The sequence below is a fragment of the Argiope bruennichi genome, chromosome X2, assembly GCF_947563725.1.
Source record: "Argiope bruennichi chromosome X2, qqArgBrue1.1, whole genome shotgun sequence".
Taxonomy (NCBI): Eukaryota; Metazoa; Arthropoda; class Arachnida; order Araneae; family Araneidae; genus Argiope; species Argiope bruennichi.
Window position 1 is genome coordinate 27952866 of NC_079163.1, and position 24699 is coordinate 27977564.

A 24699-nucleotide genomic window follows, 5' to 3' on the forward strand; every position below is an offset into this window, starting at 1 on the left:
ATCAATATATGTGAATTTTCTGAAGGATTCACGATAAAAAATGCGGAATATTTGGACCCCTAGAATAGATATAGCATAAATTCTATCTAAATACACAAGTATCATGTTTTTTTTTTCCAAGAAAAAATAATCATTTTTTAAAGCTCAAGGAAGCCACTCGGTTCTAGAATAAGACAAATTAACATGAATAACGATGAGAGTAAGAAGCCATTCACTGATTTTCTCTGCTGATGTATTCAACGGCATTAGAGATGCAGTAAAAGACCAGCTTAAATCTCTTAACTTAGTTTACGGAATAGATGAGTTTTGGGTATGATACAAAGCTTATCAAAATGGCAGGCCCTATTACTGAAATATATCGAGTTTGGTACATCTGGTTTTCTGTGTTACTTCTTCTTCCTCTTATCAAAGTATCCAATTTGTGTATTCAGCCTTGCTAAACCCTAAGCTTTTGTATTATATCTGAATTTCTTGATTTCTATACATGTTACAAATATATAGAAAAATTATTAAAATTAACCTACCATTTATAATTTTGTTTTCCATTCTTATTTAATTCCCGTATTATATTTGAAGTTAATAATTAATTTCTTATGAAATAGAATACTTATTTCATCTTTAAATATAAAATAGTTCATTTCAAAATGTAAATAATTTCATGTTTTCCGAGGATCAAAACTAGATTTGCAGCTGAAAGCATAAAACATTCAAATCAGGAAAGAAAATGTAAGCGCTTCGTCACATTGATAAGCGAAGTAGCTGAACTGCTGTGATATTTGAATGCCAATTAAGGAAAATGAGACATCGTTTCTTTTTAAGAATATTTCTTCTAACAGTGCAGAGAGAAATCGTTTTTGGAATTATGATTGTTTATTTGTGAACGCGATATATAATTTCAAAAAGACCATCTCAGCAATACTAGATTTTCAACATAAAGTAGCGAAACTAAACATAAAACTTGCCGTTTCCGAGATACTCGAAATAAATTTATGTATGTATACATGAATTGCTAGTTTAAAGTTATAAGATATGATACGTGATTACTCTACATTGTCACAAAATTTGATACATTCAGTTGTCACATCAATATTTCGAATGTTTCGCTGTGTGCAATTTTTAAATCATTACAATTTGATACAACAGCGACGATATGTAAATAAATAGCTCAATGTTATTAATCCTTAAAAATTCCAAATACGCCGCGCACATTTTGTGTATTTCATGACCATACTAAATTATTACTAACTCGGTTTTTATTTCTTGTTTACGAAAATTAGTTGTTTCTTGTTAAAAGTTTTAGAATAACTCTTTAACGAAAAATGCAACAAGCGTCTCTCTTTATGATTATTGCGTGATGGAATATCCATAAATAGTTTCCTTATAGAATGCAATATAAAGAGATTCGTGTATATGCCTTTGTTTCCAACGTAAATACGTTAAGGAATATTATAATAAAAAACAAAATGTTGTTGTTCAGAAACGACGTAACCTATCAAATAACTGATAGATACTTTTCAAAAGATAACTTTTGTTGTTCGGAACATGATTCATGGAAAGTTATCATAAAAATGGCGACAACTAACCCTAGAAAACCATTCAATTACTTCTTAAAAAGCTTTTACGGAAAATTTATATGCTTTCAAATTAAAGTGTATTGCAATTACATAATTATATTCTTAAGCTAATATTGTATTTGCTTTGTATAATCATGAATAATGAAATAATATTTTTTTTTTACTAGAATAGAATTTGTTTTTATATTTGCTAAACTAAAACCCATTTTGGAAATTAATAAGGAAAAGTTGTTCTTATAGATAAAGAAGTTAATTTCGTATCAGTAATTTTTAACGCAACAAACTTTTTAAATGAATTAAAATAGCATATTATCATGTACGATTTAACTATAAAATTAATTATGTACTGATTAATCTTTTCAAAGAAAGTGAAATTACAATAAATCAATTAGAAAAATTATCTATGATCTTTAACGTAAAACGCTAATATAAACGCTTAAGATCACCCATTTTAAATTTCCGAAATATATAACAGAAAATTCATTCATACATTTAACTTACCAACAAGCGATAATTTTTAGCAATTTTTAATAAAACTTTAAAGAAACACATTTGGCGAAAAAAAAAAAAAAAAACGTAAAGGCATCTCTTGAAATGTAGTTTGAGAAATTTCCTCTTTTGTGCTGACAGTCTTGAGATATTATTTCGTTGACTACACTCTATATCCAGTCCAGTTTTTTCACATATCTTTTAAATGTTAGGGTTAATGACTGGAAAGTGTTGCACAACTAACTTGTTTCTCAGGTTACCGACATTGATTCTTTTAGTAAAGGGCTCTCCTACTGTCTCTGTGTTTTTATTGTTCTCATCTTCAAGTACTGCCTGTAAAACTACAGAAAATTGCGCTTGTAAATAGTTGACCTAATTTAATTTGTTATTCTAATAGGCATTCCAAAATCTGAAATAAAGGCCATTAGTGAATGTGGAACATTATATTGTGTAAATTTCTTGCGGTACAGAAATACAAGAAAATAAGGAAGTAAATAATTCGAAAATAAGAAGTTATGAAAGCTATCTGAAATTAAACGCCGATTGCATCGATCAACAAAAATATTGAGAATATCTTCCATTGATTGGAGTAGAAAAACGGATAGAAAGGGAGCCATTAAAAATACACATATGTTTGTCAGCGAAGTAGATAATAGTTCGGAGTCACAGTCACGATTAAGTCAAGTAATGGAGAAAAAAATAATAACTTCGAGATTTCTTAGCAGCAACGTGAAATCTACTATACTTAACAAAGCCAAATCTCATTTTCTAATAATCCAAAAAGAAATGAGAAAATTATCTCTCGAGATTATTATTGAGAAAATGTTATTACAATCGAGATCTTTCTTGTAAAAGTTTCACCTGAGCGACAAAAATATATTTCACTGTAAGCAACAAATGGAATTATCATTAATTTTTTTTTCAAAATTTAAAGATTTATTATTTTATTTGTATATTCATATGTGTGTAAAATAGTAAAATCTCGTATTAAGATGAAGTTAGGCATGTAGTGAAAGTGTTATATAGTGATCAATTTTTGGAAAATCAATAATTTCTAAAGATGCATTATATATCTGTAAAAAATATGTTTCCTAATTTTATCACCATTGTATTTTGATCATTGTCTTTACAAGGAACAAAGAAATTTATCTGATTTTAAATCATGAACAAAGAATGGTAAAGCATTTTTTTTTTCACTAAACGTTTTGTGTTTAGCCGTTAAATTGCATTGCGTTTGTACGATAGTATAACAAATTTTGATCTTGAAGATAAGTCATCTGAAGTCAACAAATCTAACATATTCTTTATTGCGTACTAAAAGATAACATCAATTTCATTGCTTTCCCTGTCAATACTACTATTCCCATTATCAATATGTGAATGAATTGATAAAAAAGCAGTAAATATTTCTTTTTAGAAATCAATTGAAATCCATTAGAAGAGATAACATAATATTGAAAACATTTTGCATTCCATATAATGTAATTTATAACCGTGAAACCAAAGAATCAAATTCAAATGTGTGAATTTTGATTTTCAGGAACATCATAATTCATTTGTTTAAGATGTGAAAAGTGAATATGATTTCCTCAATTATCACATGAACAACCGATAAAGGAATTTTCTATGATCGGGCGATAAAAAGCAAAAGCTTTCAAACGATCATTTATTTTTGCATTCGCGCATTTATTAATATATAGCAAAATAATAGGTAATTTTGTTTTAAGAATTTCATTTTTTAATCTGAATCTGTCTAATAATTTTTTTTCTTTCTTTTTTTTCCATCTCCTCTACTCTTTAAATGAAATAATAAACTTCGACTTGTTATTAATAGCAAACTGCGTTATGCTTGTGTGTTATAAAATGTGCGATATATAAATCCTTTATTTTACAATTAATCACCATTTAATAAATATTTTAATAATTAAATTTAGACCATTAAATTACTTTTTCCTGATGCATTATATTTTGCCTGTTAAAATATGTTTCGCAAATTATTGCAGAAAAAAAATTGGATGGAATTATTTCTTTTATTAAAATTGAAAAGAGTTTTTTTTTTTTTTTTTTTTTTTTTGCAGGTAGATTAATATGTTCAGATTATTTTATAGTTAAGAAAGAAATAAAAGAAAAAGTATCGCAGAAGAAGAAAAGGGACATGCAAATAGTGACGTCATGACGCAGGATATCAAACTTGTGTCATTTTACGTTACAATTTCATTCTGAATGGATTCATATTTAATTGTCTTTTCTAATTAAGCCAGTGTTTTTATTTTCAAAAGGGATTAGCAAGATTCTGTTAATATTTAATTTATTATAGACTGCTTATATTTTTAACTATAGCTCCGCTGAACTTCTGTCCTTTTGACCACACACTTACTATTTCTATAAAAGAATTCTCAGACTTAATGCACATATTTAGTAACGTTTGCCTCAAAAATTTCGTGTTGCTTTAATACGGGACGTTAAAATAAGTAAACTAACTCAAAAGTGTTTCTTCTAAAATAAATTTAAGCTCCTATAGCTTAATATTTCGTGTGCTTATCTTGCACAAGAATCAAAACACTATGGCAAAAAATTAATAAATAATGCTAAATATTTGTAAAACGTATTTGGCTGTTTCTATGATGAAATGTAAGAACTTTGCCTTCTGAGCATTTTCAAATTATTTAGATACTCCTAATCTAAAATTTCAATTTCTATACATCAAATACATCAATTAAAAAATTATTTGAATGAATTGAACGATATATTAGCATTTCAGCCCATTTCAATAATGCTCTATTCTTAAACTATTGTTTATCAAAGGTTTCTAAAGCAAGTGTCTAAGAAATCAAGAAAAATTTGTTTGCTACATCCCAACTTAAATTTATTTCATGATATGACCAATGTTGCAGTCGAAATACATTTTGTTGAAAGGTAAGTGAAAATTGCACTTACGTTTTCCTGGCAAAAAATGGTTCATAATGACTCTTGCTTTTTTTCGTATTCTGTTGGATAGTAAAGGTGCTAAAACTGTTGCACAGAGAGCAGCTGATGCAGCCATTTACAAAAAGTTAACAAAATATTTACGGATATATCGCCTTTACTTTTCACAAAATTTCAAGGGTAAAGATCCCTTTTATCAAAAGATATCTTTCTATGTTACGATAGATAGATCTTTGTTATAGATAAAAAAGGGATCAATATTAGATATAATAAGTAAACAACATAACAGATAAATATTTCTTGCCTAAAGAATCAAAACATTTTGAAAAATCAGAATGAAACATTGCCTATACCTACAATTAACAAGTCTAAAATTGGTAGTAAATTGAATATAAGTAATTAATTTCCTTGGTAATCTGTTTTCTAAAAAATAAAAATTGAAATGAAAAAGTTCTTAAATGCAAGAATATTTTCTTCTGGAATTTATCATTTTTGGAATTTTAAAGTTTACTGATCATCAAAACTGACTTTGGTGATCAGTAATTTTAATTTGATATTTGACTTTAAAAATAATGCTTAATATAATATGAAAATCAAACAATTTCAAAGAGCAAATTTTGTCTAAGCGAATTATATTTTTCAGCTGTGTGTGTATTTTTAATTAAGCTCTATTTTGTACGACGCATTATATATAAAAGCAGAAAATTCTTAGAAGTCTACGCAAATTGTTATTCCTGAAATTCCATAATGATTTTATGCATATTTTAAAGAAAACAAAATCATCCACATAAATTTAGAAACGAAATTAATTTCAACATATATATTTATACTTTTAACGTTGTGGTTAACCAATCAAAAATTCAAAGCATTGTATGGCATTTATTTACGTCACAAAACTGTCGAATATACTAGAAAAAAAAGTGGGAAATTTACTTTCAAGATCAAGGGCATTTCTTAGAATTATGAGGGGAAAAACTTGAATGGCATTTAACTCTGAGCTGAACTCTTTCAAGGATACATCATAGACGTTTCAACCACTGTCATTATGTAGATTAATGATGGTCGAAAGACTGATTTTTCATAACAGAAAATACATTTTTTGCTTACTTCCTTGTAACATTTATTATAGTTATCATATTCTAGCCGCGTTTTTCTATTGCATAATCTAATAACATAGGGACGATTTAAATTAACTAATTAATAACATACTGTGTCTTTAGTAATGTCTTTAAAGAATAATTTGTGAATTTTTCTTTAATCGCGTTGATACGCAAGAATAGAAAATTAATTATAGCAAAATATGAATGATAAGAATTAATAAATGGTGTTATAATTTTTCCATTTTCAGAATTGCGTATTTGAATGCCTTAATTTCGGTGATATTTGATTAGCCATGATTCTTAGCACTATTTTCACCATCGAACCAATACTTATATGTGTAGTAAATACCTTATTAGCCATGTCTTTCAAAGTAAAATCCTTTAACCTTCATTATCAGCTTAATCGTTAAAATATAATGAAATTTGCGATTATTTTCCAAATGTTGAACTTGCAATTTTTTATGAGTTGCATTTCAAAACAAAGTTAATCCATGTTTTGAATTTTTCAGAAATCCGGTTTTTTATTTTGTATGTTCTTTTTACGAATTAACTTCCACCGACAGCCTAAAATCTAAAATGGTCATGGGCTGCAATCATCTAAAATTTGATTTAAATCAATCCAATCTTTAATCCAATGCTTTCTTTATCTTTAATTTCAAGCGAATGCAGCAATAAAAAAACTTTTGACGCTCTTTGGAATATATAATGGCTGCATCTCTCTTCAAATGTTGCCAATGTCATTTCATTTCAAGCTTAACGTTGGGAATAATGCTAAAAGATGACAACTGTTGATATCGTTTCTTCTTACTACCATAATGGAGTACAAATTCTTTCTAATTCAAAAAATCACTTTATAGTGCAATTTTTTTTTTTTTTTTAGTTTTTACTTTATATATCTCCACGTTTTAGACTTTCCTGAGTTCGAAAAACATATGTTTGACATTATGTCTGTCCTTTTGTCTGTTTGTCTGTGAACTCGATAACTTTCATCCGTCTAACTCAAATGCTTTTAGCTAGACAGTTGAAATTCGGCATATGAAATTACGACCAAATTTGTAGATATCTCTAGAATTTTGAAATCTATTCACAGGAAGTTTATTTGACAGTATGTTCTAGAACTTGTAAACTCGATATCTACTAAGTGCTAAGAAATAAGTAGATAAACTGACTGAGCATTTAAAATAATAGATACTTATTAAATTTTGATTAAATCCGTCAAATGACTGATACATTCATGCGAACGCAATAACTCAAATCAATGAAATTCTGTATATATTTTTGTGACAACAACTGTTGTTTCGTGTCAAATTTTAATGTCAATCGGCCGGCAAAAAAGCGCCTAAATCCGTATTCTCGCGATAAATTCAATAAAAATGCTAAATTCATGCAAAAGATCTATATTTCTTTGTTATTGTTCATCAATGACACACAATTCACGGCCTTATCCAGGGTCCCCAATTTTATGCGGAGGAGGGAGGGGTGGGGACACCTTTATTGGAGAGTGATGGCAGAAAGTTTCAGAGAGACTACACCCGCTAGTTGTAATTTTATCTTCTTGTTATTTTGTCTGTCTGTGAACACGAAAACTCAAAAACATTTGGAACTAGACTCATGAAAGTTGGTACATAAACTTTACACCAAATTTGTAGATTTCAGTCAAATTAGAAACGAAATCCAATCTACATGTCCATCTCTCCGAGTGCGAGAGAAAACGAAGACTACAATAGGTAAAGAGTTAGGCCAGATAAAATTGGGTACACAAGTTAGATCCGTATCAAATTTAGAAGCAAATCAGTCAAGGGGTTGATCATCTTCAGTCTGTGTGTAGCATGAGTGTAAACGCAATGATTTAAATCAATGAAATTTGATATACTATCTTGTTTCAAGATAGTATATCAAACTGTAGTTTTGTGTACAACTGTAGTTTTATGGCAAATTTGGTTTCGATCGGTTAGAAAAAAGGCCTTTAAAATACATATTCGCATGATAGATTCAGTAAAAATGTTAGATTCACCCTAGATATTTGTATTTCGTGACTCTTGTTCATCAACGTTATGCAAGGTATACGTGACATTACCCAGGGTTCACAATTTTACACAGGGGGGGGGAGATAAAAATTTTATTAGAAAATACAGAGTGTAGTTTTGGAATATCATTCCCTCTGTTTTCTCAGTATTATTGAAACTTTTTTACTGCATCGAATTTAAAAGGAATTTCACGTTGCTTTAACAGAATACATGTTATTTGTGTATTTGATACTATTAGTATCTAGATTTGATACTAATAGTCGGGACGTTTTGATCCGTTTGCATATATTCAAACATAGCAAAGTCAGCAATCCATATTATAAGAATATGTCAATATTCGGATTTAATTGTTTTTCGAATAATTTCTGATTAATTTCTCTGCTATCATTTCTTCTTAGTAATAAGTAGTTAACTGTAACTCGATGTCTTGTCTTGATTAAAGACTTTTCTCCTCGATTTCAATAAATATACAGACGTTGATGCACAAAAACATACAAATAAAGACTACATCCTGAATGAAATTTAAAGCACACAGATTCAATTTTCTTTGTTTATAATTATAGTTAATCCGTGCAATGAAGCATTCGATATCCAGGAAGACAGGTCGTTAACCCTGGGGGTGGCAGTGAAAGACGTGCAACCTAATAGAAGTGTAGCATACTCTCCATCTCTTTCGGGCATTTGTGATAGAAAATGGGTCACTAAGCAAGCAGACCTTGAACTTGGTGAGAAACTGATTCTCCTACACGGAGGTAAAGAGGGAAAAAATGCCTCTCGGTTGAGTAAAGTTTCCGTTTAATCCATTGTTAGGATATACGCAACTAAATCAAGTGTATATTGTTTATTTTGACGGAAATCAATTTTACAGTCAATGGGCCAAAACTTAGAGGATTATTGGAGAAACATTTGTAAAATAAACATTCAGCCAATTCAGTACAACAGTTTAGTGGGATGTGTTTTTAAAATAAGATAAAAACAACGAAAAATATTTGATTTCCTTGGAATTTGAAAATACAAAAAGTGTTTACAAACAATACAATACAAATACAAACAATGTTTCTGAATTCTTTTATTCTAAAAATTGAATAAATATTTTTTTTTCTTTTCTGATTTCACTTAACTGACCCTAATGTTCATGAAACTTCTTAAAAAGAATAAAATGAAATTTAGGCTAGCTGGACGACAAAGTAACTCTTAATTCGTTTATTTTAAGAGATTTTTTAACCTTTCATGCATTCAGTACAATGGAAACTCACTGCTGTAAAGATGAAATTAATAATCTATGCATTAAAGCAACTGCTATTTACAGGTGTTTATATTGTTACAGTAAGAAGGATTCATAAAAGAAGTTAATCACAAACTTTTATAATATAATAATACAACATCAACATCGTCATCATCATTAGTCATGCAGTACCTTTCCCACTTTGTTAGTGAAATACCTTGTTGAATTGATCTCAGAAAACAAGACCATACCAATAGAAAAAATAATTAATTTCAAGCATCAATAAAAAGAATCCAAATTCCAGTCATCCATAGCCCATAGTACCACATTCCACCTTAATAATTAAATATGTATCAAATACCTTTTGGCCACTCCAATATATCCCTCCGAATTCCAAAGCGTACTGTAAAAAATCAATTTTCCTCTCAGCATATAATTCAACATTGCATATATTTCTCTGATATTCAAATAAAAGTACAAATTTGTTGCTGTATTCTAAAGGCTTTTAAAACTCTTAACATTTTTAAATAGAAAAATTTTACTAGAAACCATATATTTATGACAAGTTACCAAATGTATTCCTTATTTCTACCAAGCGATTTTTTTTCACTTTTCGGAAACTGCGAAGGCCGTGCTACCCTCGTATTAAAACGTTAGATTCGGTTCTGGAAACATTTCATGCGATATTTTTAAATCCATTAAATTTTTTTTCGCTTCCACCAAAAATCAGCGTAGGAGCGGAGCTTCGCGCACATTATATCCATTCGATTCAAACATCTTCCTACTGCTGGAGTGAAGAAATTTGAAAAGATGATTGTGCTTTAATTGCCATCATCTGGTGACATAAGGAGATTCATCCTTAAATAATCCTAGTGTAGCTTCAAACTGGAGTTCCAATTAATCGTTCAATCAGAAGTGGAAGATCATATTTATAATATAATCTGAGAAATAAATTTGTGAAGTAACAAGAAATTTGCATCTGTTTATTTCCATACCAAACTGCAAAGATGCATCTTTTCATATAGAACTCTATTCGAATATTTTCTGTGTTTGTGGCCTTTAAAATGTTTTAATTTTTGTTCCTTTGATAAACGACACTTTGGAAAAAGCATTCAAGCTATGTATGAATTCGTAATAAATCAATAATACACAGGCACTCTTATGACGCATTGCAGAACATCTAAAGTGATTTCTAATCCCTCCTTATTTCTATAAATGTCGTCTTTCAGAAAATTAATCATAATTTATCTTCTTAAAGCAAACCAGTTCCCTTTCTCTGCTGACAAAAAGGCTTACATTAATCTCCTGAGCTTGGGCTTCAATGCTAAATCAGCATAAACTTCAGTCTCAGATGTCCTGCCGCATAAAACAAAGCTGAAAAGAGTTCCAGACGCACACAAAAAAATTGTTCACGTCAACGAAAACATATTTGTTTCCAAAATGACGAAAATTCATCTTTTCACAGTATATGTACAATTCTTACAGCTCCTAATATGCAAAAATTTTCTTTCGAGGCTCCATATAAGAAAAACAACTCTTTAATCAGAAAAATAAATTTCTTTTTTCCATCAAAATTATTAAGTAAGTCATACATCTGAATTCCGACCCACCACGAAGTCACACGTAAAAATTACTGAATGACTGGACCGCCGCAACAGCAACACTGGCGGGAATTGTGGTTGAGTCTTAAGGGCCATCACCGGCCACGGTACAACCCTACCCGAAGGAAGTACATCCAGTCATCGTTGGAAGGAGCCAGATCCCCCACCTATTTGTGTACCCTCCAGGGTGGCGAGATCCAATCACCATGCTGGACGAATCTCATCTTCATTTCGAAGTGCCCCCCCCCCTGGGATCAAAATTATTAAGTAAATTAAAAGCCCAAATTTTCATATTGAATTACGTCTTTATAAAATATAAAAATAGCAAAAAAGTTTATCGGTATTTTAATAGCAAAGCAACGTCATCAATAAACCCCTGAAACAAATCTCATAAATATTTATATATCTTCAATATTAACAACAGTCATTAAACCATTTTTAACAGTATAGTACAATATCTTAATTTCGGATTTTGATGAGCAAAATTTTTGTCATTAAAATTAGTTTTATTAATTTTTTAAGTAATGAGAGTAATTAAGGTATAATAATTAAATTTCTAGCATTTCGTTTATATCTAAAAAAAGTTAACCCTTAGTAAATGACTGTTTTTGTAACAAGTTCACAAAAATCTATGCTATGATTGCATATAAATTTTAAAAATCAAGTGTTATAATACAGTTAATAGAATAGATAAAAATTAACCTATTTTAATCTTAATCAACACATTTAGAGCTTTCGGATTATAAAAAAGCTGAATTAAATTTTAATGAAATTATATTTCTTTTCCTTTAATTTAAAAAAAATGAATTAAATTTCTTTCTTAATCATTACATGCAAGATGCGAAGATCGCTTCGTTTATCTTGCAGAGATGGAATATTTCACTGCAGATTAAATATCTTATCATTTTTTTAAAAACTTAATAGCAAATGTTTGCAGATTAAATAATTAATCAGAGAAATCTCTTTGAAAAATGCTTAACAGTTAATAATGATTAAATACGCCTCTAGCATGACTGTCAGTATAATGTTTTCCCATTTTACTATGAGAGACAACAAAAAATATAAGAGATTAAAACAAAAGTTATGCGGAGATAAAATATTTTAAATTCTATATTCGGTCATGCAATCCCATCACCCTCCGCTATTTAGACCATTACCATCTGACTGAACGTCGTTTTAAAGAATGAACCGGTCTAACAACAAACAAATTCCATAACCGAAAAAAAAATCCCCATTCTATCCAGATAATTTCAAAATGTATCTATTACCTTTCGGCCATTCCAACGAATATCTCCGAAATCCAAAAGGAACTGAAAAAATCCAACTTTTCAACGACTAATTCAAGAATTTCAGTTCTTTTTTTACATTTTAATGATAAATTATAAATGTTTACATTTTAAGCCACTTCGAAGTTTGAATTTAAATTTAAATTAAGCTATGTTTTAAAACTAGAGCTTTTTTTAAGTTAAAACGTTTTATTTTTTTAAATATACAGTCTGCTTAACATAGACTTACTCAAATAAGAATGCTAAAAAAAAAATTCAACAGTTGTAATGCATTGTCTTAATAGAGAAAAAAAAAATCTTCTTCGCGTTCATCATAGAAATAGGAATAGAAATATACTAATTGATTGAAATTATTTCTGGAATCCAAGAGACAGTTCTATTCTTAAAAAATGGAGTAACGAAAGAACTTGGGGTTCCGTAGAGATACTATGCCAACTGCAAATTGAAAAATCCGACATATTGCTAAGGACAACATTATTTTTTCAACGTACTTGGCATACTGGAAAGCTATTTTTTGCATTACAGTGGCACTTTTGGCAAAATATCAGATTTTTCAATTAAACTATGACATATTGATTTTGCACAAATATGTTATATATGTGAGCATTTAAAAGATATGCGACTCTCTTGAGACCTTGACATTAAAAAATAATTAGCAACAAATTAACTTATTTTAATAACATTGTTATAATATCAAATAATACTAATTGAAGTAGCTAACAATGATCATGATTAACATGATTGAAGTAGCTAACAATGATCATGATTAAAATGATTGAAGTAGCTAACAATGATCATGATTAACATGATTGAAGCAGCTAACAATGATTAATATCATGCAAAAGAATTTGTCTTGATAAGATAAACTAATTGTTTAAATGATAATGCAGAATAGTGCTAAATAACTTCATATTGTTTATTGTAAAAATTTAATAAAGCAATTTATATTGTCAAAATTACTTTGACGCCCTAATAATCAGGTATTTAAATCTAATCAGAATTCTAAATAAATTGAATTTTTTTTAAATATATATATTTTTTTGAATTCTATAAATTTGCCCCCTTTATCTTAAGTTTATAGGAACAATTCGATTTTTAAAAAATTTGCCCTATTTAAAATCAAAAATATCTTACCTGTTGGCCACTCCATGATGTAGGTTAGAGTTCCAAAGCGCAATGCGAGAATTCTGATCTCACCTGTCGATGCTTCTATAATGTTTAGTCAGACGTTTATTTTGTTTTCTCCTTAAGCAGAGCTTTCCTCTTCGTTTCATAGCAGCCAATGAAACGAAGTGCGTCTAAGATGCTGCCGTATGTAAGGCGGGGAGGGAGAGAATCAAGGTAAACCGGGTCTAGCGGAACGACGAAACGGAACCGGAGTTCAAGTTTAGTGACAGATTCCCATTCAATGTTACTATTACGAGAAAGTGGTAGAAGGGGGCCTCTCAGAGGGGGCTGCGTGTATGTGATAATTCCCAAATGCGTGAGATTGTCAAAAATCACAACTCACATGCTATAGAAGATTCATGCCCCATTTAACAAACCCGGACGACAAAGTATCCTAGAATAGTGACAAATTGCTATTCAATGATATTATGAAAAAGTGATGAAAGAAAGACTCTGTAAAGGGGCCTTATAGTAATTGTTTATAGTAATCCTCAAACGGTGCAACATTATCAAAAATCTTCTATCACAGATCTTACAAAAATCTTCCATCTTCTGTTACAGAAGAGTCATACACCATCCTAACAAAGGGATACAGAATAATAATTTATTGATAGATCCCCTTTTAATGACGCGGTTTTGACAATGTGGGGAATGGGACATCTGCTAGGGGGACAAAGCAAGATAGCATGCATATGGTAAATTCATGAAACACAGTCAAAAATCAAGAATTAATTGATACATTCATGTAGTGTTATTACGAATCCCAATGATTGAGAATACTAGCTTATAAAGAATGTATCTTTCAATAAACGTAGTGAATCATGGTTCTGGAATTATTGATAAGACCTTTATTCTATCATTCTATTATTTATGGTAGAGAGGAGCAATAATTGTGTTTTCTATCCAGAATCATCAACAAAATACAACTTGAAAAGACCCATTTCTATTTAAATATTTATTTTGAGAAAGCCAAAAACTAAAATATCCAAAAAAAAATATTAGAACTAATCATCCAGTTTCTAGAGGCTAAATCCCATTTAATGCTAATGTTTTAAGAAAGAGTTGACGGAGAGTAGCATCGCTCTGAAAGAAGGATGAATTACATATAAATTCAAGATAGCACTCGGGTTATAATTCATAAATCCATCCAAAACGAAAATCAAATATCATTTGCATTAGAATTCTAATTTTAGAAAAACCCTATTTATAACGAATATTCTTTGCCGATAAGTGAGTTTGCATAAGTTGTTAGTATGGGTAAGATACAAGTAGAGAGTAGCTCGCAGACCAAAGAAGGTAGAATTTTTGTCAAATTTTTACTGAATCATCACATGCGAAGAATTCCAATTCACTGCTATTTATATGAAAAATGTTTTGAACTATTACGAAATATCAGCTCATGGCTAAAATTAATTTTAAAGTGACAGGCTTCTTTCTTTTTTATAAAAGACTTTCTATGCAGAACTGCAGCATAGCCAAAACCAAAAATGCTTACACGAAATTAATATTAAAATTTTTAAAATATCATTTGGCAGATTCAAATCACGTTATAGTGAGAAAGGCTTCATTATAATCCCAAATCCAGTTTGCTCGCATAGTCAAATTTTGTCACAACCCATCAAAATTCCTACTCGTGTATTGTTTTTTTTATTTGACCTATTTCTCACCAAAGCAAAAAATATGTTAATATTTTGGTACTTCACGGTACTTCAAAAACGTAACAAGCAAGTGAAATAAAATTTATTGTATGGTCTTGAGAGGGAAACAGTGTATCCAACATTAATCCTAATTCGTTAAAGTGGAACAATATTTTTACAAAATGAAGACACGATTTTCTTTATTATGCGGTGACACTAAACACAAAATATGCTACTATCATGAGAGAAAGCGGGAAAGCCGAGGGAAAGGCCTCTTATTTTGTCCAATATACACCATGTAATAGACGTTACTACTTCCATCCTAGAAAGTTTTAAACAAAAATATATAAATAAAATATTAATTAAATGAATTATAATTAATAATAAAATATAATTAAAATAAATAAATATTATAACGAAATAAATAAAATTTCATCTTCATAGAAGAATTGAAATCTTTGCATTTGTAACATTTAACACATTCTCGTGGCTTAGGGGTAATGTTTTTTGACTATCGGCTGCTCTATTATATCTGTTTTGCATTGTGCTTGATTTGAATATGAAAATATGTAATGCAGTGAACAAATATAAATTTAAAAATGTTAACAATACCATAATTCGTTGTTGCACATAATGAATATTCCTGTACATTAGTTAACTAGTCCGCAGTAATGAATGTGAAAATTAATTGAGGATAATAAGTACAAATTTCGAAAGAACTCAAAATAATTATTTCAAATAATATTTTATTGGTCTTTTTACTGAATTAATTATATAATATGTGAATTTATATAAAATATGTGAATCAACATATTGATGTATTTAATTTTCATAATTTTTTGGAAGATGAAAGGCCATTTCTAATAAGTAAACCATTGTTTTTGATAAGTGAGGATTTTCATATATGGAAGGTGTCGAAAAATTAGTTGATAAATGAAGAATAAAGAATTAGGCGATCTTTTAACACCAACTAACAGTGGAAGAGGAGATAGTTAACAAAGTAAAGCCTCTAAAACTTACATGATATTAATTATTATTAAAAAATGCAAAGGAAATGTTTGATTTTGCAAAGAAGATTAATTCAAATAAAAAAAGATGAGGAAGCTTTATAAAAGACACTGGAAATATCTACGTTTCTTACTGCCAAACTTTTAAAGAGTTTAGTCAGTCATTATACCAAACAAAATTAAATAGTTTTTTTTAATAATTGCATTTTGTACTAACGTATTAAGCAGTAATAAAAAATCCTTTCATTTTACATTTGCTTCATTTTCTGCTTTTAATGACAACATTCTTTTCTTTCCTTTTCATTTAGTATTCGCTTTATTTTCTCCTTTTAAGTGTAACTCAAGGAATTTTAAAGATAAGAATAATGCAATTTTTTTTAATGATGTTGTTACAAAAAAAAATTTACTATTTCTAATTGACTAAATTTGTGTAAAGGGTTCGCATAAAAATTTAAAACGTAAACGAGAAATTTTCCTTATTAACATGGTCTTATTTCGTAGCTTATTTTGAAATAGTTTGCAATTTACATTATCTTTATCTTTTTGCCCACTTATCTTTATCTTTTTGAGATAACCTATATATATGACGGGAGTTATCTAAAAATAATTCATATAATTTTAAACATACTAATAAAAAGTGTGATGAAAGATAAAATGAAAAAAAATTAATATGCTGTCAATCTATTATTTTTCGACATAATTGAAATCCATGTTTAGACGTTTGTCCTGGCGTGGATCAATATTAAAATCTAAGTCTCAATGAGCACCGTCGGGGGGTGGGGCTAAAGTCTTTGTCGCAAAGCTCATTTCAGTTAAACTTTTGTCTCTCGAAGAATTTTTTCATTTGCAAACAAATGGAGAATAAGAATGGAGAAACCAAGTCCTGGCTGTACGGTTGGTGCTTCAAAACTTTCCAATTGAATCGTTTCAGTTTCTCCCCGTTTGTGTTGAACTGCAAAATTTAGGGTGGGAAATTTTGGAGTACTCACCATACATCCTAAACTTCTGCAGATGTTCTCCCCTCAGTTTTTCATATGTTAGGATTAATTAAAAGATTCGTCAAATGCAAAAAGTAAATGACCTCAAACGTATTGGTATCTTTGAATGAGTTGGGGATTTTTAAGCGGATACAACCCTGAAACTAATAGCTCACTATAAATAATAGCAAAGTCGAAAATTAATACGATAACAATACTTTCATTTCAATTTCATACTGTAATTTTTTCCATTTTTATTATTGTATTCAAGATAATGTACATTAATTATATATTCGAAATGAATGCTTAATATTAATTCTATCCACAAAAAATTGCCAAAATATCATAAATTTTGCTATATCTCATTTTATATGACTTCTGTTAGGCTAAATTTAGAGAATGGGTTAAGTATTGAAAATTTATATGATGTAGATCTACAGAGTATCTAATATAAACTTTGATCAACTATTAAACCTGAACCAAATCAAACCTTATAATTTAATTCTGAAATGTAAGATATATGTATATGCTTACTATTGGAAATTTCATCTAAATGGCAAAAATAATTATATTATGTGTTATTAAATCAATAAATATATCTCTGATAAAATTATGAAGGTTGTACTTTTATACAACTCTAGAACCCTAGAATTTTCTATAATCTTCAACCTTTTAACTGGCAAAACACCCTGGATACACTAATATTTTAAACAAAAATATTCCTTTTTTTGGTGCCAGAGTTGATTGATTAAATAAGTGTTAAATTTTAGTATGTTTGGCTAATTATTGATCACCTCTCCATGGAATACATCCGCGACTTATTCCAAATCCAAAATTTTATGTGGGATGAGTGGTGTCATTCCTTTATTAGAGAGAAATCGGGGAAGTTTTGGGGTAACCGCTCTGCCTGATTAGCTTTGAAATCTTGAATTAGCTTTCCATTACCAATCACTTTCAGAACTGAATGCGGTTTAATTCCTTCCATCTGATGCAATGCTAGCCTTTCAAGCAGCTCAATAGCTAAGATGATTGCGTCCCTACTCCAATGTGAAATCGTTAGACGACACTTACATTTTAGGCCCCATTACACTCTTAACGTAGATGGTGAAGATTTTCAGTTTCTTCTCTTGATCGAAAGATCGTCTATTCATTCAATACGCAATTAGCAGTGGAACGAATTCTGCTTTTTACTTCAAATGTTTATTTGGTTTCCGAGAACTTTTTTTTTTTTTTTTTTTTTTGTAAAGTCCGGAGTTATTCAATGGTGCAATCATAATAAGAGTCATTTGTAGGATAATGGAGATCGTTAGCTTAAAACTGAGATTACTCGTGTAAGTTGTTATTGAGATTCCTTGAAAGGAAAGGGGATTATATTGATTTTGGAAGGATTTTCTTTTTCTTAGATTTCAGATAAGTGATTTGATTAGTAAGAACATCAATGATATAATTTACACGCATTTCCTTTGGTTTAGTTAAATGAATAGAGTTATAATAATTTTTGAAAAATATTTCCTCTGTTTACATGATTCTTTTGTGCAATTATTGATAAAATTTTTAATACTAAACCTATTGGCATTTTACCGATACACTGTAAATGTTTTAAACCTATCCCCCCGCTGCAGGTATGTACTTGGGGTGGTAATTAGGGAGGTTGTAATTAGCTCTGTGATGAATAGTGACTTTAGAAAATGCCCTATAAGAGAGAATTATACTAAAGTTGAATTAAACTTTATAGAAAGTTTCAATTTTTTTCAAAATTTTGAGATTGTATTATTGAACAAAAACCTTTTTACACTTCTTTAAAAGTTAAAAGTCAACAGTCTTCTGCATTTTTTAATAAGTAATAGTGGATTTTTTTTAAAAAACATTTTAAGAATTTTCTTGCATACGAAGTATGAAGGGAGTATTGCAATCCCCGAAAAGTTTGAGTAGGAGATTTTACTGAACCTCCAAGTATCAAATCCTTTCGTTTGAAAAACTAGATTTTGTAATTATGTCTGTCAGTCTATGAACACGATAACTCAAATTGAGGCTAGACGGTTGTAATTTGGTATACGAATTTGCAACTGAATTATTAAATTCCTGTCTAATTTTGAACATAACCCACTCACAGGAAGTGTGTCTGTCTGGCTGATGGATTACAAGTGATTTCGATAGCTACAAAATGCAAAGAGATCGAAAAATAAGATTTCGTTTAAAATATAGATGATTTTCAAATTTTAAATAAAATTTGCCTAACGGTTGACAGTATGTCGGTCTTTACTTTCCTACAGTCGGTCTTTACAGGTAAACGTAATCGCTCATTAACTTAATGATGTAAATCAATGAAATTTGGTATGTGATTTTGTGACTATGACTATAGTTTTGTATCAAATTTTCGTGTCAATCGGTCGACCAAAAAAGGGAGTCAAAAATAAATATTATGACGCTAGATTCAGCAGAAATGCTACATTCACACTAAAGATTTGTATTTCACAACTACCCTTTATCATTCAACTATTACTCATGCAAGATATAAGTGGCCTTACCCAATATCTCCAATTTTATACGGTGAAAGAAGAATAAGAATTTTATTGAAGAGTATAATGGAAGTTGCGGATCCCGCTGGTTTAACAACGATAGTAAAAAGCGTTATAAAGAATAAGATTTTTTAAGGACGATATGACTTTAATATTGCTAAGAATATATTTTATAAATAAATTAAATGAATTAAGCATAAAATATTCCCATGCTTTCTTGCTTTGGTTCAGAGAATCAAATCTACTTTAAATTTTATTTAAAAAGAAGAAAAAACACACATACATCTGATTAATTAAGAAAGTTCCACAAATTATTGTTTCTGTGAAAATTTGTAAAAACTTAAAGTAGGTGACTACGTTGAGAGGTCAATTTTTTGTGAAGCTTGATTTTATTTAATATTTTTATTGTTTGAAAATAATCAAATCTCTTCTTTATAAAACCGTTTTAGTTTTGTTTATAAGTCTATTTTTTTGAAGTTATACTGATTTTTATACTTGCATTTGCATACGTTTTAACGTTATTTTACATCTTTAGATGTTATTTTCTTAAATATAGAATGTAATAGAATTGTCTTACAAAAAAACTTCCTAAATTAAAATCTTATGCATGCTTTTTGTTCTAATTGGTATAATAATTGGTATTTTTTGCAGTTCTTGAACTAGAAAATAAGTAATATATTCATTTAGAAGTATGTTATGGTTCTTTAAGTTCTTCACAATGTGAAAAAAAAAATTGAAACTTTTGTGTTATTTATGAGTTGAACTCCAATATTTAAAGAATGGATAGAAATATATCTTATTTTTTTAGATCAGGAACTAGATAATATATTCTTCAAGCCATCTGCAAAATTTTAATAAAATCATTTGATAAACTCTAAAATAGGAAATTTGTGCGAAATTCTGTTTTCTGTTTTAATCAGAAAAAAAGTTCCTTTGTCTACTTCTAAAAAATCATTTGGTACTTAACTGTATATTTTAGATAGATGTTTTTCGATCTTTTTTTCAAATGTTCAAAAATATAACAGTTTTCGAATGTTTGTCGAAAAGGTCATTTCAAATATAGGTATGGGCCTTAATGACAAAATTATTTACATGTGTTTAAATTAAGCAACTTTTTTTTTTTTATTTAAAGTATAATGCATTTTTTCCATAAAACTTTAAGGAATAGATATTGCCTTGCACGCAATGTATTAACTATGTAAACCCACATTCGCCAAAGGGTTAAAAGCAAAACACATAGTATTCCCATAAACAAAGCAATAAAACTTCGATTTTTTGAAACTCGTTACATTCACTTCATTAAACAACTATGTAAAGAACCTATGAAGTAATTTATTATCAAGGCGTTAAAATAAACCAAGAAAGGATCAAGGTTTAAAATATCAAAAGAGAAACTGATTAAAAAATGCTTTTACTACAGTAAATTTGTTTTTCCGTAGCGTAATTCTACTCCAGTTGAAGATCAAACGAAAAACTGTTTACTGCTATTGAACTTGTGTAATTAGGTTTTGATTATGTATTCTGTATGCTAACAGCAAATGTGATTGTTTTTCTTCGTATATTTCCTTTTTTAAAATAATAATCAACCTTTTGAATGAAAAATGTTTTGCTGCTATTGCGCTTAAACAGGTTATTGTGGTTTTTTTCCCCCTCTATTCCTTTCTTTCGAAAGTAAGTGGCTGTAATAATTTCCCTTTTTAATTGTCAAACTACGTCTGCCAAAGGTTTCTTTTATTCATGAATATTGTGGTTTGATAATTGATCTCTCACATCTTTTGAAAAACACGGTTTATATTTCCAGGGAAGTTTGATTTCTCCAAAAGAAATTGGGGAACTAATATACTATAATTTTTTGCTACGATTAGAATATGCCTCAAATTGATACAAAAAAATATATCTTCGTCCCAATAGTTTATGAAATTTTATTTGCATTCTATCTCTTTTAAAAGTTGTCCTACTTTAGCAAACCTTTAAAACCATGAAAAAATCGGATGTATGAGCTTTTTTTCTCCTTCGTTTAAATGTTTAAGTTTTGCACATACTGAATTCGTTAATTTTTTTTTTTCTTTAAATGCTTGCTGTAAATTTACTAATTTCTAAAGCAATCTGTCTTTTTTGGAGTGCATTTTTCTGTTTTTACTCGCTCTACATCTTACAGTTTTTCCGTTCAATTTTTTGCCTTTTTCTAGTACATATTTAGTTAACGTATGTTGCAAAATCATATTATATGAAGGCGAAACAGTTTTGTAAATATTACACTATTTATTTTTTCATGGCGGAGTAGAGTTTTAAAATCCACACATATTCAGCCAGAATATTTTAAAATTTTTAAAATATCAGTTAGAAAAAGAAACATTTTAGTTTGTCTTTGCAATAACTGTCACTTTTGTACTACTATAGATCGATACATTAAAAGTTAATAAGTTATCTAATATAACTAGTATAATGAGCAATCAAACGAGTTTCAGGTTCCATCAAGTTTATCCAGTCGATAATTCTGACTTAAAAATAGCAAACATTTTATGGCATCTTGTGTGAAAGCAGCATTGTTTATCCTTGACCGAAATTTTATAATATAGTGATAAAAAGATAAGATAAAAAAGTCAAATTTTTAGATAAAAATTGCGGCATTGATGGGAAAAAAATCGAATAAAAATTAAAGAAGAACGTAATAATTACCGTGAAAAGCCATATTGTAGAAAGTAGAATTCCTATGGCGAAAACTGAATGCATAAAAACACAGCTCTGGTTTCTGTTATGCTATGATTCTGCTAAACTAGAGATTCGTCTTCGTCGAACTGATATTACAAAACTGCAACGTTTGAAAAGTCTGAGGCATATTTTGTCTGCATCATTTTTTTCCACTTACGTAAGATTTGTCTCGGTTAATAACCCAATGATGTAGCAATTTTGAAGAAATTTACTAAAAGTAAGAGATATTTAGCCATCCATTATCTCGGACATATTTTATTCGTTTTACGCATACACACACAAACAGTGTCCATTCTTTTATGTAGCTTTTTTCTGTCTGACAAGATGAAGAGTACTAAAGCTTTTCTAAATGGTATCCAATATATTTTTCAGTATTCTTTTATAAATTAAAAAAAAGTAATAACTTTAAGAATGTACAAAAAAAATTTTTTTTTTCTCCCTGAACTTAAAAATATTCGACCAAACATTGATAAAAAGAAATATTTTATAAAAAAAATTGTGTGCTAGGACTTCTTTTTCATTACTTTCATAAAAGCAAAAAACGTTACTAATATAGCGATTCTAGAATAACTTTCTTTGTATGAGTATATGCGTATATGTATGTAAGTGTGCGTGGTGTGCGTACTTGCATGTGGGTGTACGCCATGATTTCTTTTTTAAAAGGAAGCAAGACCGAAAAATAAAAATTGATAAAGCACCAAAGTCAGTTTTTACTCTCTCCTTATTCATCAGTGAAATCTGATTATAAATAATCCAATATCTTTCGCATGACTTGATATCAATTTTATCACTTAAAAAGCTTTGGCCGTTAATTTAGGTTTTATTAATTAAATTGAACACCTTAAAATAGATTATCACATGATAATGATGCCAGAATCTCGCCTTTCACTTTCTATCTTTATTTATTTGTCACAAAGATGCCGAAATACAAATAATGTGATAATCTATTCAAATCGTAATTTAAAAGTCTTGAATTAATGCAGTGTTTATGAATCAGCTACTGAGTCTAATTATAATTTGCATTTATTGAACCAAAAAAAAAACATCCTAAATTCTTTCCTAGTGCTTTCTGTTATGCATTTAAATTTTCCAAATCTTTCCAATCACCTGGGAGAAAGACCTGTATCGATGCCGGATACCAAGTTGATATTCTGCTATTTCAAAATATTCTTCTGCAGGGGAGAAAACTGATAAAAATTTACTTTAAATTACACAAATTTGGAACATAATAAAATTTCTAAAGAAATATTGAAATTTATATCATTTTTTTTAATTCTATATTTTTTAAAATACTCTTTGTTTATTTGCTTGAACCAAAGTGAAAGGAAGAAATCGGACCTGATAAAAATTAAGTATCTAAATTTCATATGTTCCACATTACTGAAGAAAATCATTTTCACGAATACACGCACACTTTGTTTCAGAGCTCAAACCTGCTTGTCAACTTAATCTGATTCTCGCGTACTCTTACTGTTTCAATCTGTGCTGTCATCTGGACATCATCATTGTCAAGCAAATATTACTGTGTACTTCCCCAGGACAATACCATAAAGGAATAATCGTAATTCTGTTAGATGTTGCTAAAACCGTTGGTTTAACCACATCTCTCCTCTCTAGTTTCCCTGCAGGAAATTGCCTTGGTCCAACCTAAATTCTCAATTGTTTAAAAACCTTGCTAAGGAAAGAGGTGGATTGGCAGAAATGAAAAGACAAAGCATACGCGCATCGATACATTTTACGAAACTTTTTACTATGATCTTGTAAAAATGGCAATTCTTTTCTAAGTGTCTAGAGATTTAACGATGCTAATTTGATCAAAGCAGAAAGAATAATGTAGTTGTGAAATAAGACCTGTCCTTGAATTTCGATAAATTCTCTGTCGTTTCCTCGGCGTTTCTTTTCCTTTGTCATCTATTTGTGTTTGCGTTTATGCAATGTAATATTTTAATATTTTTTTCATACACCAATGTCATGAATCCTAAATTTGTTTCCTATTCATAAATTTGTTCGATTATTACAAATTTGAAAGACTGTGATAAACATTTTATTTTTATCCTATTTTCAAGAACAATATGTTAGTAATGATATGTTAATAATTTATTAGTATCTAAAAGTTTTAAATTTCTTATGAGCATCATGATTTGCTGGCGCCCTGGCCTAGGGGTAGTGCGTCTTCCCCGAGGCCTGGTTCGGGCCCATGGTTGATCTCTACCCTGTGTACTACCTGTGAGATGTATGAAAGAGCCCCCCCCCCCTGTAAAAAGGGGTTGTGCAAGTGAATGTAAGAGTGTCATCTTCATTTGAGCTGAAAGACTTCTTCCCTCAGGTGCTCAGGGGACCTTACCCTCAGAAGCTACTGTGCCCCTCTTTCCCCAATTTCTTACTTGGTTTGAATTGGACTTTAATCCAAGGAGGATAAGCAACAACAAAACCATGATTTTATTTATGTAAGG

General features: G+C 29.4%; 1 protein-coding gene across 6 annotated transcripts in view; it reads right to left on the reverse strand.

The window, feature by feature from the left end:
• Window positions 1-22241, reverse strand: part of LOC129960954 (DNA damage-regulated autophagy modulator protein 1-like) — a 41286-nt gene extending 19045 nt beyond the window's left edge. Inside the window, exons 1-3 of one of the 6 annotated variants that reach the window (XM_056074727.1) lie at window positions 13362-13509; window positions 12210-12251; window positions 9702-9743 (exon numbers count right to left, since the gene is read on the reverse strand). In XM_056074727.1, coding sequence (XP_055930702.1) covers window positions 9702-9743; window positions 12210-12251; window positions 13362-13377 — 100 coding nt within the window. In that variant the 5' untranslated portion in view covers window positions 13378-13509. Of the gene's footprint in view, window positions 1-5000; window positions 5121-9701; window positions 9744-12209; window positions 12252-13361; window positions 13520-22213 lie in introns of those variants that run through there. The other 5 variants (XM_056074728.1, XM_056074729.1, XM_056074731.1 and 2 more) reach the window with 5 other exon arrangements.
• Between the last annotated feature and the right edge of the window lie 2458 nt (window positions 22242-24699).